The 20,253-nt window shown below is 39.9% G+C and overlaps 1 protein-coding gene across 1 annotated transcript; it reads left to right on the top strand.

Moving 5' to 3' along the window:
• The first annotated feature begins 1,685 nt into the window (after positions 1 to 1,685).
• muc5e (mucin 5e) lies at positions 1,686 to 20,012 on the top strand. The gene is made up of 12 exons (XM_060842567.1): positions 1,686 to 1,780; positions 1,896 to 2,134; positions 2,576 to 2,759; positions 3,832 to 4,045; positions 6,206 to 6,384; positions 7,647 to 7,716; positions 7,890 to 7,996; positions 8,596 to 8,627; positions 10,587 to 10,697; positions 12,049 to 12,100; positions 12,996 to 13,101; positions 19,729 to 20,012. Exons 1-12 carry the CDS (start codon positions 1,699 to 1,701, stop codon positions 19,895 to 19,897), a joined length of 1,545 nt encoding a protein of 514 aa, XP_060698550.1. The 5' UTR covers positions 1,686 to 1,698; the 3' UTR covers positions 19,898 to 20,012.
• Positions 20,013 to 20,253: the final 241 nt, after the last annotated feature.

Genomic DNA, 20,253 nt, shown 5'->3' with positions numbered 1-20,253 from the left:
TTTTCACAGCAGTCAGGAAACTTGCAGTTTCTTGCATTTTCTATGTCTGTCCTTCACCACCAGTTCAGACCGAACCCATCAGTTCACACCCTCCACAACCAATTTGACCTCCCCTAATCTTCTAAAACCATTTCTTCTCCAGGATCCAGATTATTAGTTGCTGCCTTTATAACATCAACGAGTTTTGAGAAGATTTGTAGGTCAGGTTGAGGTTCTGGATATAGGTTTGCTCGCTGAGCTGGAAGGTTCATTTTCAGACATTTTGTCATCATACTAGATAACAGCTTCAGTGACCCTCCGAACAACGCTTCGTCTGAAGGCTCACTAAAGCCGTAACTGAGTATGGTGACGAAATGTCTGAAAATGAACTTTGCAGCTCAGCGAGCAAACCTACATTTATAACATTAATTGCTGTGTTTCTGCTTCAATTTGATTGCGTAAACTCTCACTCACATTTTATTACATCCAGGCTTATCTACTTCAACATCACCCTGATGGACATCTGACCTTCCAGGAACCTGAAAAACATCGAAATCTCTCTTTCCCATACCCACCTCACATCAAGTCCTGTTTCCCAACATTCCTGTCATACTGACTCTCCACTGGCTCCTGCTTGACTTGTGCCTCAGTGATAAGATTCTCATCCTCATCACACTGTTCCTCCCTGGCTCTCACTCCTTTCTATCTCTGCAAACCCCTCCAGCTCTGTGTCAGTTTGCTTCACATGCCACCAGCTCTCGGCTCTTAGCCACATTCCCTTGCCTTGATTGTCAGGAGCTACACCTTCAGCTCTCTGGATCCTATATCGGGAATTCCATCCTTGTCTCACAAAAGAGACACTAAAGACCACATCTTTATCCAAGTCTGTATTAAACCCATCTCATTACAATGTCAACTTGTGTCCAATTACACATCTCTCAAGCAAAGCACCTTGAGCATCTACTTCTTAGATTAAGTATAATTTAAATGGTCAAGTTGAGGTTGACACTTGTTATCTTTGAAATATGTCATTTGCAGTGATGGAAGTAATGCCATTTGGATGTCTTCCTTCTCTAAACAACATCCATAACCATTTCTTCATCCTTTTTCATACACTTTCTTTTGAGGGGATCCTTGTTTCTGAAGCTGAAAACTGCCTGTCTCCCATCGCTAGCCCAAATCTTTCACCTTGCATCTGCACCACCCCTCACAATCAACATTTCCACTTCTGAGAGTATAACAGGGTGAAACTGATGAACAGATGGAACAAATTGAGATGTTTTGTTGACCTTCTAATGCAGATCACCTTCCTGAATTGGAGAAGGCAGAGCAGGGCTATAGCCTCCTGACATGTCTGATTTACATTTTACACTTCACCTCAATGTTTTTCATATAATCCAAACATTGATACAGAAAACAGTGCATGCATTCCAAGAGCGACATTATATTCAGCAACAATCAGGAATTAGAACAACCTAGTTGATGTGGTGCTGTGGCTTCAGTAAAATTGTTATCATTGAAGAGAGAAAGCTGTTTCTTTTCCTAATCAATAATGTGAAATCAATATCAAACAGTTCAACCAATCGGAATGTTTGCTGATGGATTAATTTACTTGTTACTCTATCCTAGTGCAATGAAACTTGGAAAAAGAACTGTGAGACCATTACCTGTGTTATGCCACAAACATATAAAATTACACAGGTTAACTGTACGATACCCATGAAACCGACATGTTACAGTCAATTAGACCCCATCTCTGTCCCAACTGAAGATGGCTGCTGTTCGACATGGGACTGTAATTGTAAGTAGCTTTATGATTAATTCAAATTCATTGTTTCTGAATTTCTGTTCATAAATAATATTCATATCACATCATTTTTATCTAAAGATAGATAGCATTTTCTTTTTAATTTTAGGTAACTGTGAAATATGGGGGAGAAAACATTATCATACCTTTGATGGAATATACTACAAATTCCTCGAAGATTGTGCATATGTTCTCGTAGAAGAAAAGGTTCCAAGATACAATTTCTCTGTGATACTTGATAACTCTGACTGCAATAAAGAAAGATCCAAGCGCTGCCATAAATCGCTCATTATTAACTACAGTGGGCATATCATTAATTTTTCAGCTAAAAACCGACAAAAGCCCATAGTAAGTATTCATGTGTTCATATATGCTGTGTAATATGACAGCCATTAATCATTATCAGCATCAGTGTCTTGTTTCTTTATTCTGTCATGACATAAACATTGATGTGTGAGGAAAATGCAGTGAATTCTTAGAATTGTGTTCATACCCAGCCCAGGTGAGGTTTTCTCTCAAGTTTATGGTTGCAGATAATATTTGGATAGCTTCACCCAAGCATCATGCATTTTCAATCGAGCATTTTTATTTTGCTGCATTTGCTGACGGTAGAACTGGCATTAAACTGAGTAAAAGCTTGTCCCCAGTTCAAAATGGACCTTGTAATTCCTTCATAAATATTTATCTCTGGTCGTACTGTCATTCTCTTTGCACGATTTGGCAATAAACCTTTCAAGAATAGAGCCATCAAATGGTGTGTTAATAGGCTTCTTGTTAATTTTCTTACAGGTAACTGTTGATGAAGTCAAAGTGAGTTTTCCATATCATGCAGAAGGATTTCATATTACAAAAAATTGCAAAAAAGTAACCATTTCTATTCCTGATATTCGAACCACAATCACTGGCAAAAAAAACAACTTCCACATTCAAGTACCAGAACAGTACTTCTTAGACAACACCCAAGGACAATGTGGTATGTTTATGTGTGACAGAACAGTAGTATACACTACAGTAATCAGTTATCCTTATATTGTGCCTTTTGAATTTTAAGAGCTTCCAAAGCTTTTCACATCAGCATTACAAAGCAAAGTTTGACACCAAACCACATAAAGGGGTCTTACATCAACTGATCAAAACCTTTGACCAATCATCTGATGAAGGAGCATCGCTCCGAAAGTTAGGGTGCTTCCAATTAAACCTGTTGGACCATAACCTGGTGTTGTGTGATTTTTAACTGTGTACATCCCAGTCCAACACCGGCATCTCCAAATTTTGACCAAACAAGTAGCTTTTCAGAGTGTTTTAAAGGAGGAAAGAGAGGAGGAAGAGGTGTTTGAGGCAAGTTTCAGAACTTGCGGCTTTTGCAGCTGAAGCTATGCCCAGTAATGGTGCCAGGATTCTCAAGAGGTCAAATTCCAATAAACACAAATATTTAGAGGGGCTCTGCAACTGCAGACGTTTACATTGATTCTGTGAGGGCTCATGAAGGGACTTTAGAACAAAAAATAAAATGTTACTCACAGACTGCTGCTTAATTGGGAATCAATCTTTGTCAGTGAGCACAGGGATGACCAGACACAAGGAGTTGGTTCAAGACATGAGAAGGGACCAGCTCAGAGTGCAGTGAGGAATCAAGTCTAGAGATTCTGATGATATGAATAAGGATTCAGCAGCAGGATCAGATCAGTTATTAGAGATAGGATGAGATCAGTTAGTGTTATCCATGTGGAAATAGTGAGTCTTTGTAATGATCAGCAGTTCACCACTGGGTCATTCTCAACACCAGACTAAAAACTGTTGTCTGGTTTAGTCTCAGACTCCTGGGCATGGAGAGAATTTGATGGAAGCTAGACAACAGGGTGTGGATTGAAAGCAACAAAAATGTGAATTTTGGAATATAGACCATATTAATTGATGTGAACCATGGTGTACTAATGAAGGAGCTGTGCTCCGAAAGCTAGCACTTCTAAATAAACCTGTTGGACCATAACCTGGTGCTGGGTGATTTTTAATATTATCAATGTGGAATATTTTCCATTTCACAGGTTCGTGTTCTAGAAATATAAAGGATGAATGTGTAAGAAAGAATGGAAAGATAGAACCAGATGACTGCTGTCACAAAACTGCATTGGATTGGAAAGTTGATGATCCTAATAAGCCACGTTGTCAAGCAGCTCCTACAAATGTGTCTTGTGAAGTGCCTCCTACTGTCCCTCCATGTGAATCTGGGAAAACTGTGTGTGATGTCCTATCAGGAGTGTACGTACATTTTTTGTGTTTTATTAATGTGATCAAATTTATCCAGATATTCATTTCACACAACTCTTTTTTTTAATGAATGCTTATTATGTCAAGGAGAAAGTCATAGGCTGGAGGCCAAGGGCATTGTAAATCATGGCAGAAGGCCTCAGGGAGTGAGCTTGACTAGTTCGACCAGAGGCTGGAAGCTCTAGTTTGCAGAAACCTGGTGACCAGAAAGTGTGTGGCCATTACTGGCACTTCACTGGCAGCATGTGGTAGAGAGGGCTGCCACATGAAACAACTGCCAGGGTCATCCATGCTGCCAGCAGTTTATCTAGTTGTCTATGGTCTAAATATGGCCATAGCATGACCCATTTAAAGGGGCCTCTGCTGGTAATGACCATCTATTTGCCACCTTTTACTATTGTAGAGACGAATCCTCTTCCCCTATGCTTAAGCATGGAGGCAGCCTGTCCTGTCATCTCGTCAGTGCGACTGGTCAATCTCCTCAGCAAGACAACTTGTTTTTATGCAAATATTACAGTCTTACTTTTTCTTCCCACCAAGTGTTTCAGATTGTTTGGTAAATAGAAAATGTAATAGACTTTCATTGTGATGGCTAACTGTCTGCTTTTTAACCAGCTCCTTTTTTGAATGGCCAAGGAAATTACTTGCCCATCTCTGAATGTTGCTTTGCTTCCAGGATGGCAGCCATTCCTCTCCCATCGTAACCTACTTGCCTTGTTTGCCATTTCCATTCATTTGAGAGAAGCATTCAGTATGGCTCATAACTCATTAAAAGGTAGAAGAGTGTTTCAGGAGCAACGTTGACGTGCACCTTCTTACAATTTATTTGTGAATCATTTTGGGAAATACTATTTTGATGTTAACAACATAAATGGAATGGTGTTGTCCTTTTGTAGATTGATAAAGTTTCATTAATTCAGACAAGGTGACCAATCAGGGGGATTTGAAAGAAAAGCTTAATGATTCTCAGCTAATCAACACAAAAGTTTGATTTTGTACAGCGAAGTTGTTTTGAACAGCCTTGCTGTTTTGAACAAAAACAACCCCCTGTGATTTGTTCAACTGATTGTCTGATAGACACATGACCAGTGGATTTTAAACATAATTGAAGAATTAAGGCCATTAACACTTTATTTTAGAAACAATCTTGATAATTCTCTTGGAGTATCTGCGCCTAATACTTTTTTATAAAGACTAAAATAATTATATTAATTATTTTGCATTACACAATATAGATCAGCTTTGCATCAGTAGGTAATTGTGAAATTATGCAATGGCATACATATCATTTGGGTTCTTCTCTTGCCTATTCATGAGCTTGACATGTATGCTCAAACTTTCAGGAAGTATGTAAATGCCAGATTCATCAGCCCCATCCACAAGGTAGACCAAAATATCACCTGATCATAATGGAATGCCATCCATGCTCTCAAAACCAATTGCAACATTGTCATCAAACCAGCAGATAAAGGAGGAGCCATTGTCATTTAGAATAGAACAGATTACTGCAAGGAAGTGTACTGACAACTGAATAACCAGGAACACTACAGGCAACTACCAGTCGATCCTACCCGGGAACTAAACACATTGAACAGAACTTTGGATCCCGTCCTTCAGAGTTCCCTTGGCGCCCTCATATCACGTACTTCTCTCGTAGGCGACTTCTACTGCCTTCCGAAGATACACAAAGCCAATACCCCTGGACGCCCCATTGTATCAGGCAATGGAACCCTATGTGAGAACCTCTCTAGCTATGTCGAAGGCATCTTGAAACCCTTTATACAGGGAACCCCCAGCTTCTGTCACAACACTACAGACTTCAAATCATGACTATTCAACACAGACGTTAATTCTTTTTAACATTGCCTTATTGCTGCTAAGATAACATGGAAAAGAATTTTATATACCGGTGCATTGGAACATAGGACAATACAGCGCAGAACAGGCCGTTCGGCCCTCAATGTCGCACTGACCTGTGAACTATTCTCAGCTCGTCCCCCTGCACTATCCCATCATCATCTATGTGCTTATCCATATATTGGGCATTACAGACCTAACTCATACTTAGAATAAAGCCTCAAATCTTTCTTAGGAGGGGAATTATTTTGGCTGTTACTGATATTTAATTGGTTTTACACTCCCATTCTACAGGACTTTCAAAGAATGCAATGCAGAAAAACAACTGAGTGATTACATCACGGCATGTCTGGAAGATCATTGTGCCGTGAATTCTACAGAGACAGACTGTTCTAGCCTGGAAGCTGCTGCCAAGTCTTGTATTGCAGCAGGGAAATGTGTTGACTGGAGAAACTCAACAAACGGATTATGTCGTGAGTGCTATGAACCTATAAATTGATTGTTAAAACTTCAAATTAAATATCTTTATATTGAATTTGTATCCACATTATTTAGATTAAAGAGATGGAATCAAGGAACTGGTGAAGTTATGTTCCCATTGATTTGTCTCGGTATGATTTGTTAACATGGAAGTGATCAGAATGTTTCAGGAGCCAGAAAACTGAGCCTGAACTGAATTTTTTTTATCATTAATCCCACAGGATTAGTGATTGGATTCAGGCAGAAATCATTTTCATTAGGAAAGTCAATGAACTGAAATGCGCCTGATCTGCCCTTTCAGCAGCCTTTGGATTGACAGGTTGAAGACAGCCAATGGATGTGCAATGATCCATCACAGGACAGCCAAGTCCTATGGACTTCTGGCTGGAAATGTTTCAGAGCAGTTTTGAGCAGAGGTTTGACCTGTTAGAGTGTGGTCAAGCTCATTTGCTCATTGTCTGCATTTTACACAGGAGCCAGGTTCTAAGACACTTGCCTGCTGTTTCCTACAACGAATCAATGGTTGGGTATGAAATTATTGCTTTCAGTTTTTAGTATCAACTCATTTCAACATGAAGAAAGATTCGGGAGGGAATTTACAGTTCTTGTGTTGTCAATGGTGAGATGATGAGATTTTTCCAGAATTGGACAAGAATCACAAATGGATAAGTCACAACTCTGTTCTCATTAATGGAGAGGGAGTGCTAGAAGCACTTTGTACCTAGATGTCACTTATGAGAAGAAAAACAAGCTTTGTGAACTTTTTGAGGCCTTGAAGACCCATTTTGAGCACTCGACTAATATAATTTATGCATTATTTGGGTAAACAGCAGCAGACAGGAAGAGAGGGAGAGTTTGCATCATTACATGACTACAAGCTGAACCTTCTGAGCTTTGACAACTGAAGGATAATTGTAATGATATAGGATTGTGTTAAAGCTAAGAGATCCTGCTATGAGAGTGCATTTGCTGATGCTTACTCTCAGGAGGCTACTGATCTCTGTAGTAGCATAAACCAACAGCTGAGGGCTATTGATGGGCAAACCCATGAGGTCGTGCACTGTAAAAGGAGAGTTCCTGTCTTCCGAGCATGAACAGGAAGAGTCAATTTGAGATGAACAAGCAGAAAGATCAAAGCAGTAATCCTATTCCAAACAGAATTATGATCCAAACAGCCACACTGTTTTTGACAATTGTAATTAACATCAGTATTTTGAATGTCCCTATCTAACTTGTTCTTGCATTTTATTTTAAGCACACAACTGCACAGAGGGATTCATCTATAAAGCCTGCGCCAAATACAATCATGATTATTGTAAGGACGGGTAGGTATTTATCATACATTCTGAATTATCCAAATTGGGATCATTGCTTTTAACAGCAGATGTCGATATTTTGAAGTAATGGTTGTGATAAATGTTTTTAAAAAATCCTGCCATGCCTTTAGTTCCTTCACCTTTGAATAAACATGACATACAACTACAATCTTTCTTTTCAGTGAGAAGAAATCTGGGGAGAGATTTTCTGAACACATTGAAGGCTGCTTTTGTGAAAATGGATTAATGCTATCTGAGGATGAAACCGGATGTGTTTCTTCATGTGCTAGTGAGTAACTCTGAAAATGCACCACTAGAGTCGGTTCTGCTATAATGCAGTCGCTTTGTTCACATGCAATCCTGTGTCATATGAAAATCATGTAATAGCAGCACCATTTGAACTATTGCAGCTGGAATTGCATTATCACCAATACACACTGTAAATGTTTATGCTTTATAAACGGTGTCCTCAGTTCGTTAATCATGTTATAGTGAATTTATATTAATAAAATGGGTGTTCCAGCAAAATGATCTATACTTATAAATTAGATGTAAAATATTGATAAATACTTTGCACAAGTGTCATCACTAGAAACCAAAAGAGAAAATGCTGGAAAATCTCAGCAAGTCTGGCAGCATCTGTAAAGAGAGAAAAGAGCTGACATTTCAAGTCTAACTGACCCTTTGTCAAAGCTTTGACAAAGGGTCAGTTAGACTCAAAATGTTGGCTCTTTTCTCTCCTTACAGATGTTGCCAGACCTGCTGAGATTTTCCAGCATTTTCTCTTTTGGTTTCAGATTCCAGCATCCACAGTAATTTGCTTTTATCCAGTGTCATCACTGGGAAGATGGCGCTCATTTAACAATGTGACTCTTCTCATTTCCACAGGATGCAAAGACTATGCAGGAAACGTGCGATACGTGAGTGTCCCCTCTTTATTGTTTTTACCAATTTCTACATTTCAAACTAAAATAATTCAGCAATAAAATAGCATCCTGCTAGTATCAGACCAGAATTTCACAAGAGCATGCATGATAAGATAAGAATTCATTAAATTTGAATCGCTTCATTAATTTTTCAAGATGCTATTGATCTGGGACCATGATTTATTTGTAAAATCTCATCAACTAATCCATGATATTATGTGGCAATATTGTAGAATCGTGCTGTACCAATTGTACAAGGATAGTTTGAAACTCATAGTACTGAAGGAAGCCATCAGCCCACCCAGATGTTTTAGAACTACTATCCAATTAGTTCCACTTCCCTGCATTTCCTCATGGTCTTACAAAGGTTTCCTTCTTCAAACATATATCCAAACCCCTTTCATAAATTGAATTTGATTTCAGACACCCGAAGTCATGCATGTCAGTTCTAATGAATTTATTGCAAGAAATATTTTCTCATTACTCCCTCGTTCTGTTGCCAATTATTTTATTCCTGTATCTACTGGTTACTGACTTTTCGGTCGGTGAAAACAATGTTCTTACACCTCTTCTATCAAATCATTCATATTGTTGTCATTCTTTCTTTATTGTCACTGCTGTATGGATGCAATGCTTTTTAGCTGGGGGTGGATACAAATTGTGAAATTAATTGTCAATTAACTCCCAATCTAATTCCAGAATACCCTCACGTACATCTGTACTTTTTATAAGGCATCTGTGTTTATCTGTCAGTTTAGTCCGTTATGCAAAGATCTCCTTCAATCCATTCTTTCCATCGTTATTTTCTTCTATCATTCCATATTGCAATAAAACCATGTTTTTCTCATTTTTGACAATTGGTTTTAAAATTGCCCTTGCTTGCAGTAAAGTTTCTTACAAAGGAATTGATCACAGTGTATTTGTTAAAGGTTTACCCAGCATTACTGAAGGATGGACTTGCTGTTGATGCTTTGAACAATGCTTCAGTATCAATGTTTTAAATTATAGCTGTTGCTGTGCAAATCCCTTCAATTTAAATGACTCACAGATTGAGAAACTGCCCAGTTAAATTCCTGTTTTGTGCTTTGTTAACTTATTGTTACCCAAGCAAACAGAACAATGAATCAACTGGGATTATTCACATTGGAAATCCAAAGATGGACAATTCCTAGTTGTCTCCAGTGATATGGTATAGTTGACATATTCTGTTGCAATTCACTGCTTGGATCACACACAAAGAATTATGACTTTCACAATACCCTTTCAACAGTTAAAGATGAACTTTAGAATAGATGAGCCATACACTATGTATGTTTAACCCTCCCAGCTAGTTCCCCTGATTATATGTCTTTGATATCAGTGACTGAATTTTGGAACAAAAAGGAAATTGTTTTCAAAGATTGGCATCATTTGTCAGTATGTGTTGAATCAAATATCCATACTAATATTTGGATTTCAGAAAACAATTGGGATTAAAAAATGCAAGATTTGTTTCTTCCCTTCTGTCAAGTTTTTAGATTCCACTCTTTTAGGTTGTGCCATTATTTACTGTCAGGTGCTCTCCTTCAGTGCCTCTCAGCTCTGGTCATCATAGCAGTGTGAACACTGACTCTAAGTTGTTGCAAGGTGTACAACAAACAGTGTGAGAGATTCTACCTGAGATATCAGATGGCACCTGACATCCACATGATCCAGTCTGGCAAGAGTTGCTCAATCAAAATCAGAAATAGGAATCTTAGCTGATTATGTCAGCCCAATCCTGTGCCATTGAGACAAATTGCGACAGTCCAAATGTTCTGCCACTTGGAGTTGCTTGTCTTAATGGACTCTCATGATTTTCCTGGATGACATGATTTAACCACTCACTGCCATAACCAGCTGAACCACTTGGGAGAGATTCCTAACTTCTTTGTTTTAACATTACATTAACATTTCTACACATTCTCATTACAGGAAGGTGACCATTGGTCTCATCCCAATGATACATGCATTCACTACACATGTATAGGAGATGCAGTAACAGAGACAAAAATAACATGTTCATCTCATCCAGACTGTGATGAGGTTAGTACAAACCCTGTACTTGGCCTTTTGGTTGCCATGATGTGTTTTAATACTGAAATATTCATTTGTTTTCCTATTACTCTAATATGTGTGATGAAGTGACGAACAGTTAATATGCTTAAAATTATCGTAATAAGATAAATGACCTAAATTAGAGGAAAACTCCTTCTGCACTTTATGAAGAGCACTATTCAAAATCCCTATTAATACAAAATGAAATTTTATTGAATGTTGGACGACATATCAAATTTTACTCTTACAAAATTTGAATGATGCAAAATATCATCAAGCTTTTCTTCCACCTCAGAAACCCACATTTTAATTCAGGCCAGACAAGTGCAGAAATGCCCCATCTTCTGTTTGAAGGAAGAGTTTACCTCGATTCTGGTCAGGCAATCTTCAAGGTAATTCTTCAGGAATTTTGGGTCCATAATATGAAACTGTCCTAAATTCCTCTCAACTCCAATATAAAATATTGTGAGTTTGGAGTTATGGAAGTTATTGGGACAGAATAGGGAGAGTTTTACTCTACTTCTGAATATGACCGTTTGACCTGGGTGCGTCCCTTGCTATGTGAAGCTCACTCTGAGTGAAGGATAGCCTCCTGTATCTGACAACTAGTGCGATTCAAATAAGTTGAGTTTGTTCATTTCAATTCTGGCAATATGGTCCCCAATACCAAAATAAAACCCCACAATACTCCTCAAAGATGTACATTGTTGTTGTCCATCACAAAACTGACGATCAATAAAAGAGATAGAATTAAAAAAACAGAGATTATGCCACAATGGTCATCTGTCAAAGTGAGCAAGGCGTCTTCATGGCTGCCTCTGGCACAAAACTATCCATCTTGATGTAACATTGATCAAAATACACATTCAGAGTCATTTACAAAAGATCTATGACAAGCTGTTTGAAAAGTAAGATAAAATGGAAAGGGAATTATAAAGTACTCTCATGAATTTATGTTGATTGTCAAGAATGACAGTTATAACTGCTGTGTTCAAATGTAACAGACAAATATTAAACCATACAGAAGTCACTATGTTAAATTTGTAGTCCATAACAACATTTAGGCAAACAATTCTAAGTACTGTTACTCACCCTGTTCCTATGTCTGATCAATGTCCTAGTATTGGTTAGCATTTTTGAAACTAATATTCCTATATTTACTGTGAAAGTAAACATGCCAAACAAAACAAAATGATTCATTTCAGGAGCACATTGGAAAATGTAGCCACTTTTTATTTTCATTATCTGCATTTTTATGCATGCATCACTCTCAACAGTGGCAAAATCTCTAGAACAAATGATCTTAAAACAATGACAATTGAAGTTTTTCTGTGTTTAGGCTGACAAAACATGGGACAATTATCGATGCTGCTATTCCTGTCCTAACAAATGTAAGTGTGACATTTTGTGTATTGCTATCAATCTGAAAAGCTTATTTATCTCTGTAATGCCTCGAACAACTTTAAATTGTTGCAACTGAATTTCATTATCATTGGACATTATGGATTTCTATCTTACAAAAATGACTGTTTCAGAAAAAAAATTGAATTTGGCTACAAACTGCGTTATGATGTGTGATATCATTTACATTCTGTGTGCTTTTTGTTTCTATATCAACACTTACTGAGACAGGGAATGTGACTGACAGATTTCTGCCCAACTTTGAAACTTGTGAGGTCTGTGCTTCAGCTTTCCTACAGTTCAGATGCTGAAGCTGTGTTGAAGTTACTGCTCCAGTCCATGATCGGCAAACTATTGAAGCAAAATAAAAACATTTGGACAATACAGAGCAGTTCATTTTTTTTAAAAAAAAGGCATTTGACCTCTCAGCATTTGTCTGTGAGTTTGCACCCCATTTTACACCAGGCCCACATTGTGTTAAGCAAATGAGCTGACCGCATGCATTAAAGGGGTGTCAGCAGTACATCACCTGGCAGAACTCTTTCTCAGATGACACTTTGACCTCTGCACAGATCCAGTGGGAAATTGAGATCACTCCACAAACAATTGCGCAAAGATTGCATAGCATTTTATATACCAGTTAACAGGTCCATGTTTATTTCAATTATTTCCTTATAGATGATGGGTTTAACTTATTTTATATGAAGAAAATCAAAGGAAAATCTTTTTTGTTAATACCTCTTGTCAATTACTTCAAGATTATATTCAGATGAAGAAAGCCTGTTGCCCTCTTCATTTTTATGTCCATTTGATCTATCTGTACTAGTCACATGTGATGCAATTAAAATAGTTGGGAAAATAACTTGATTCCTCCAACCTCCACAGTGACACAATGCAAGGTGAAAAGTAAAATGATTAGCATTGGAGACGGTCCATGTTCAGAGACCATTGAGGTGAAAGCATGTGAAGGATATTGTAGCTCATTTGCTATGTAAGTACCTTTATTTAATACTTTGATCCTTAAAACAGAATGGTGAATAATCAGAAGCATGAAATGTACAGCAGGTCAATGAGCACTCTTGTGGTACAAGGGACACAGAATAGTTTGAACTTGTAGCCTTTCAGGAGGTGGGTAGCACATCAAGAGAAATTTAAAAATGCGGAAAGCATAAGACAAATGAACCAAGGGATGGGATGATTGTTAGACTCTGTTGTCAATTCCAATAGTTAACCAATGGAAGGAATCAAGTCACTAATGCACGAAACAGGTTTCTACTTCTTTCTGTAATTCTTCTTTTGATGATAACTTTTGACTGTGCACCATGTACAGGGACAATGCCAGAGATGATGAACTCCTCTTTTCAGCAACTTTATATAATCCAATCGTGAGTCTCTGAAGAGTTTCTGGCTTGTAATCTCTTGGCCCATATCTGTGTGGAGAAACCTAGCGACGTTTTCATTTCCTTGCTGATTATAATTGGAAATTTCCTTTCTTCCATCAAGTGGCATAACCACTTGCCCAGTGATGGAAGTGGGGGATGGAGGAGCCAGGAATATGTCATAGAGTCAGAGAGTTGTACCATTCAAAAACAGACCTTTCGCTCCAACCTGTCCTTGCTGACCAGATATTCTAACCTAATCCAATCCCATTTGCCAGCACTTGGCCCATATCCCTCTAAAGCTTTCCTATTCATATACCCATCCAGATGTCTTTTAAATGCTGTAATTGTACCAGCCTCCACCACTTCCTCTGGCAGCTCAATCCATACATGCACCACCCTCTGCATGAAACATTGCCCCTTAGGTCCTTTTAAACCTTTCCAATCTCACCCTAAACCTAAGCCATCTAGTTCTGGACTCCCCCACACCATGGACGAGACGTTGTCTATTTATCCTATCCATGCCCCTCATGATTTTATAAACCTCTGTAAGGTCACCCTTCAGCCTCTGATGCTCCAGTAAAAATAGCTCCAGCCTGTTCAGTCTCTCCCTATGGTTAAAAACCTCGAACCCTGGCAACATCCTTATAAATCTTTTCTGAACCCTTTCAAGTTTCACAACATCCTTGTGATAGGAAGGAGACCAGAATTGTACGCAATCTTCCAACCGTGGCCTAACCAATGTCCTGTACAGCTGCAGCATGACCTCCCAATTTCTATACTCAATGCTCTGACCAATAACAGAAAGCAGAACAAATGCCTTCTTCACTATCCTATCTACCTGCGACTCCACTTACAAGGAATTATGAACCTGCACTCCAAGGTCTCTTTGTTCAGCAACACTCCCTAGGACCTTACCATTAAGTGCAAAAGTCCTGTTGAGACTTGCTTTCCCAAAATGCTGCGCCTTGCATTTATCTAAATTAAACTCTATCTGCCACTCCTCAGCCCATTGGCCCATCTAATCAAGATCCCAGAGGGAACCTTCTTCACTGTCCACTGTACCTCCAAGTTTGATGCCATCTGCAAACTCACTAACTATACCTCCTGTATGCACATCTAAATCATTTATATAAATGATGAAAGGTAGTGGATTCAGCACCGATTCTTGTGGCACATCACTAGTCACAAGCCTCCAGTCTAAAAAGCAATCCTCCACCACAACCCTCTGTCTTCTACCTTTGAGCTAGTTCTAGTTCTCCTTGTATCCCAAGCGATCTACCCTTGTTAACCAGTCTCCCATGAGGAACCTTGTTGAACATCTTATTGAAGTCCATATAGAGCACGTCCACCACTCTGCCCTCATCAATCCTCTTTGTTACTCCTTCAAAAAAACTTAATTAAGCTCGTGAGACATGATTTCCCATGTACAAAGCTATGTTGACTATCTGTAATCAGTCCTTGCCTTTCCAAATATATGTAAATCCTGTCCCTCAGGATTCCCTCAAACAAGTGGGCGGCACGGTGGCACAGTGGTTAGCACTGCTGCCTCACAGCGCCTGTAGACCCGGGTTCGATTCCCGACTCAGGCGACTGACTGTGTGGAGTTTGCACGTTCTCCCCGTGTCTGCGTGGGTTTCCTCCGGGTGCTCCGGTTTCCTCCCACAGTCCAAAGATGTGCGGGTCAGGTGAATTGGCCAAGCTAAATTGCCCGTAGTGTTAGGTAAGGGGTAAATGTAGGGGTATGGGTGGGTTGCGCTTCGGCGGGTCGGTGTGGACTTGTTGGGCCGAAGGGCCTGTTTCCACACTGTAAGTCTAATCTTAAGTCTAATCTAAACTTGCCCATCACTGATGTTAGGCTTACCAGTCTATTGTTCTTTGGCTCTTCTTTACCACCTTTCTTAAATAGTGGCACCATGTTAGCCAACCTCCAGTCTTCTGGCACTTCACCTGTGACTATTGTTGATACAAATATCTCAGCAAGGGACCCAGCAATCACTTCCCTAGCTTCCCACAGAGTTCATGGGTACACCTGATCAGGTCCTGGGGACTTATCCACTTTTATGTGTTTCAAGACATCCAGCACTTCCTCCTCTGTAATATGGAATTTTTCAAGATGTCACCTTCTATTTCCCCACATTCTGCATCATCCAATTTCTTCTCCACAGTTAATACAGTAAAATACTTGTTTAGTATCTCCCCCATCACCTGCAGCTCCACACATAGGCTGCCTTGCTGAACTTTGAGGGGCCCTATTCTCTCCCGAGTTACCCTTTTGTCCTTAATGTATTTGTAAAAATCCTTTTGATTCTCCTTAACCCTATTTGCCAAAGCTATCTCATGTCCCCTTTTTGCCCTCCTGATTTCCTTTTTAAGTATCTACTGCCTTCATATTCTTCTAAGATATTCACTCAGTCTCTGCTGTCTATTCCTGACATTTGCTTCCTTCATTTTCTTGACAAAAATCTCAATTTCTCAAGTCATCCAGCATTCCCTACACCTACCAGCCTTTCCCTTCATCCTAATAGGAATATATTGCCTCTGGATTCTCGTTATTTCATTTTTGAAGACTTCCTGATTTCCAGATGTCCATTTACCTGCAAATATCTGTCCCCAATCAGCTTTTGAAAGTTCTTGCCTAATACCATCAAAATTAGCCTTCCTCACGTTTAGACTTTCGACTTTTAGATCTGGTCTATCCTTTTCCATCACTATTTAAAAACCAGTAGAATTATGGTCGCTGGCCCCAAAGTGCTCCCCCACTGACACCTCAGTCACCTGCCCTGCTTTATTTCCCAAGAGTAGGTCAAGTTTTGCATCTTCGAGTAAAAAATGAGGTCTGCAGATGCTGGAGATCACAGCTGCAAATGTGTTGCTGGTCAAAGCACAGCAGGCCAGGCAGCATCTCAGGAATAGAGAATTTGACGTTTCGAGCATAAGCCCTTCATCAGGAATAAGAGAGAGAGAGAGCCAAGCAGGCTAAGATAAAGGGTAGGGAGGAGGGACTAGGGGGAGGGGCGATGGAGGTGGGATAGGTGGAAGGAGGTCAAGGTGAGGGTGATAGGCCGGAGTGGGGTGGGGGCGGAGAGGTCAGGAAGAGGACCTCCACACACATCATCTATTGCATCCGCTGCACCCGATGTGGCCTCCTCTATATTGGTGAAACAGGCCGCTTACTTGCGGAACGCTTCAGAGAACACCTCCGGGCCGCCCGAACCAACCAACCCAATCACCCCGTGGCTCAACACTTTAACTCTCCCTCCCACTCCACCGAGGACATGCAGGTCCTTGGACTCCTCCACCGGCAGAACACAACTACACGACGGCTGGAGGAGGAGCGCCTCATCTTCCGCCTGGGAACCCTCCAACCACAAGGTTTGAATTCAGATTTCTCCAGTTTCCTCATTTCCCCTCCCCCCCACCTTGTCTCAGTCGGTTCCCTCAACTCAGCACCGCCCTCCTAACCTGCAATCCTCTTCCTGACCTCTCCGCCCCCACCCCACTCCGGCCTATCACCCTCACCTTGACCTCCTTCCACCTATCCCACCTCCATCGCACCTCCCCCTAGTCCCTCGTCCCTACCCTTTATCTTAGCCTGCTTGGCTCTCTCTCTCTCTTATTCCTGATGAAGGGCTTATGCTCGAAACGTCGAATTCTCTATTCCTGAGATGCTGCCTGGCCTGCTGTGCTTTGACCAGCAACACATTTGCAGCAAGTTTTGCATCTTCTCTAGTAGGTACATCCACATTCTGACTCAGAAAATTTTCTTGTATGCCCTTAACAAATTCCTCTCCATCTGATCTTTTAACACTATGGCAGTCCCAGTCTGAGTTTGGAAAGTTAAAATCCCTGACCATAACCACCCTCTTATTCTTACAGATAACTGAAATCTCCATACAATTTTGTTTCTCAATTTCCCTCTGACTATTAGGAGGTCTATAATACAATCCCAATCAGGTGATCATCCCTTTCTTATTTCTCAGTTCTACCAAATAACTTCCCAGGATGTATGGCCATGTATACCTTCCCTCAGCACAGCTGTAATGCTATCCCTTATCAAAAACATCACTCCCCCTCCTCTCTTGCCTCCCTTTCTGTCCTTACTGTAGCATTTGTACCCTGGAACATTAAGTTGCCAGTCCTGTCCATCCCTGAGTCATATTTCTGTAATTGCTATGATATCCCAATCCCATGTTCCTAACATGCCCTGAGTTCATCTGCCTTCCCCGTTGGGCCTCTTGCATTGAAATAAATGCAGTTTAATTTATCAGGCCTATCTTGGTCTCTGCTTTGTTCCTGCCTGCCCTGACTATTTGACTCACTCTCTTTCCCAAATGTACCACTCTCAGGTTGATCTCTTTCCTCACTATTTCCCAGACTCCCAATTTAATAATTTAATACCTCCCAAGCAGCTCTAGCAAATCTCCCTGCCAGTAAATTCATCCCTTTCCAATTCAGATCCAATCCATCCTTTTTCTTCCGGTCAATTCTACTCCAGAAAAGATTCTAATGATCCAAAAAAGTGAACCCTTCTTCCCTGCACCAGCTCACCAGCCACGCATTCATCTGCTCTCTCCTCCTGTTCCTACACTCACTCACTCATAGCACCGTGAGTTATCCAAATATTACTCCCCTTGAGGACTTCCATTTTAAATTCCTCCCTTCAGAAGGTCATCCTTTTTCCTTCTTATGTCATTGGTTATAATGTGTACAATGACCTCCTGCTGCTCCCTCTCTCTGCTGAGAACATTCTGCACCCTTTCCAAGATATCCTTGATCCTGACATCAGAGAGGCAACATACCACTCTGGTTTTTCACAGAAACATCTCTCTGTGCCTCAGACTAGAGTCCCCATCACAATCAATCGCTTGGAGCCTGACATACCCCTCCTTACATTAGAACCAGTCTCGGTATTAGAAACTTGGCAGTTTGTGCTACATTCCTGAGAGTCCATCACCCCCTATATTTTCCAAAACAGCATATTTGTTTGAGATGGGGATAGCCACAGGAGACTCCTACACTACCGTGCCTAACCTCCTACCTTTCCTGGCAATAACCCATCTACCTGACTGTATCTATGGCTTTTCTCACTTCCTATAACTGCCATCTATCACACCCCCTAGCTCTTGTAAATTCTTCATTGCCCCTAACTGTCGCTCCAATCGATCCATGCGATCTAATAGAATCCACATTCAAAGACACTTCCTGCAGACATAATCATCAGTAACATGAAAATTCTCCCTAATCTCCCACATTCAACAAGAGGAGCATATCACTCTACTAAAGGCCAGCTTTGCTCCTTCACAATGTGCCGACCCAGAAAATAGCACCATCCTTTTGCTCTAAAAAGCAGTGCTCCAGGCTAACTTAATACTTACGGTTTATATTTTTAAAATTTAATCAAGAGACAGATTTCAATAAAATGTATAATCAAGAAAGAACCCACTTCACTCACTGCTGCAGATTTATAAGTTTCCATGTTTGAAAACCATACACCTATCTGTTCCTGTGCTGTCAGCTCTCCCAGACAGGTTCCTCCAAGGTCAGCTGTGAACTTCGCTATTTGTTCATTTTTCCTCGATGCACTCCGATGATCAAAGACATCTGAATTCAAACAGTAAAGGCAGTAACTGTGCAGATTCACTGCTGTGTCAGGCAACAATGAAGGTTTCTTTCTCTGACCACGTGGTCACTGCCTTTGTCTGTCTTCCCCCTTTTTAAAATGCCATTGTTTTGATCTTTTTCCCCCAAAGTTTGAAAACCATGCAACATCATATAAAACAGTAACTGTTGTTCTTGCAATTCAAGGAAATCACCTTCAATACCTAAAATACCTCAAAAAAGGAGCAGGTCTTACAGCCACAATCTCTATGCTTCATGCCTGTTATACCCAATGCATTCCTAACTGTGGGATGGATGGGTGCTACTTGTAAGGGGAATTGCAGGAAGTCTGTTAATAGTTTTATAGTGTTTGTGAGACTTGTAATGATCATCCAATGACAGTGCTAGCCATCAAATTTGGTAAGTGGTTATAAGCCCAGTTTATGCAATTGAGCTCTTTGAATTTCTATTATTTTGAGAAATTTTAATGTGCACCTTACTGCAATTTATATTATTTTCTTTTGGTTCTCTTTCTTTCTCACAGGGTAACTACTTTGACACCATCATGGTTTCATAGATTTGTGAATAAAATGGGTAATATAATAAGATTTGACTTGCATGATCTGGTTGTTTTTCAGATTTGATCCCAAAACAAATGGCATGAAACAAACATGTGACTGCTGCCAGGAGGAAAACACTGAGGAAAAACAAATAAGTCTGACCTGCCCCAATGGGGAATCTCAAACATACACCTACATTTCTGCCAAATCATGCAAATGCAAAACCTGCAAAGGTGAAAACGCTTAACGTTGTGATCTCAAAGCCTGACAACTGGATATAATTTGTGCAACAAACGTAGATGTTAAAATCTGAAACATTATTCTTCATAATTTCTATTTGCTTGGTTTTAATGTTGTTTAACATGAGATAATGTTGTGAAATTTGATTTTCTCCCAATTGCTCCCTTTAAAATGTGGAATTGTATTCTTTTGCATGTTGGAAACCTTTCACTTTCTTTTTTGACAGCAAATTTAAATCAATAAAATATTTTCTGCATGAATAAATATTGCAATTTGTGCATTATTCTCGCATTACTTCAACTGCAAATGTACTTGCAAGAAATATTTAATGAGTTTATACTTTAAATTCCCATTCTGCTTTTG

Source organism: Hemiscyllium ocellatum, chromosome 23, assembly GCF_020745735.1.
Source record: "Hemiscyllium ocellatum isolate sHemOce1 chromosome 23, sHemOce1.pat.X.cur, whole genome shotgun sequence".
Classification (NCBI taxonomy): Eukaryota; Metazoa; Chordata; class Chondrichthyes; order Orectolobiformes; family Hemiscylliidae; genus Hemiscyllium; species Hemiscyllium ocellatum.
The sequence above is the reverse complement of the archived record's forward strand: the minus strand, read 5'-3'. Positions and strand labels throughout refer to the sequence as shown.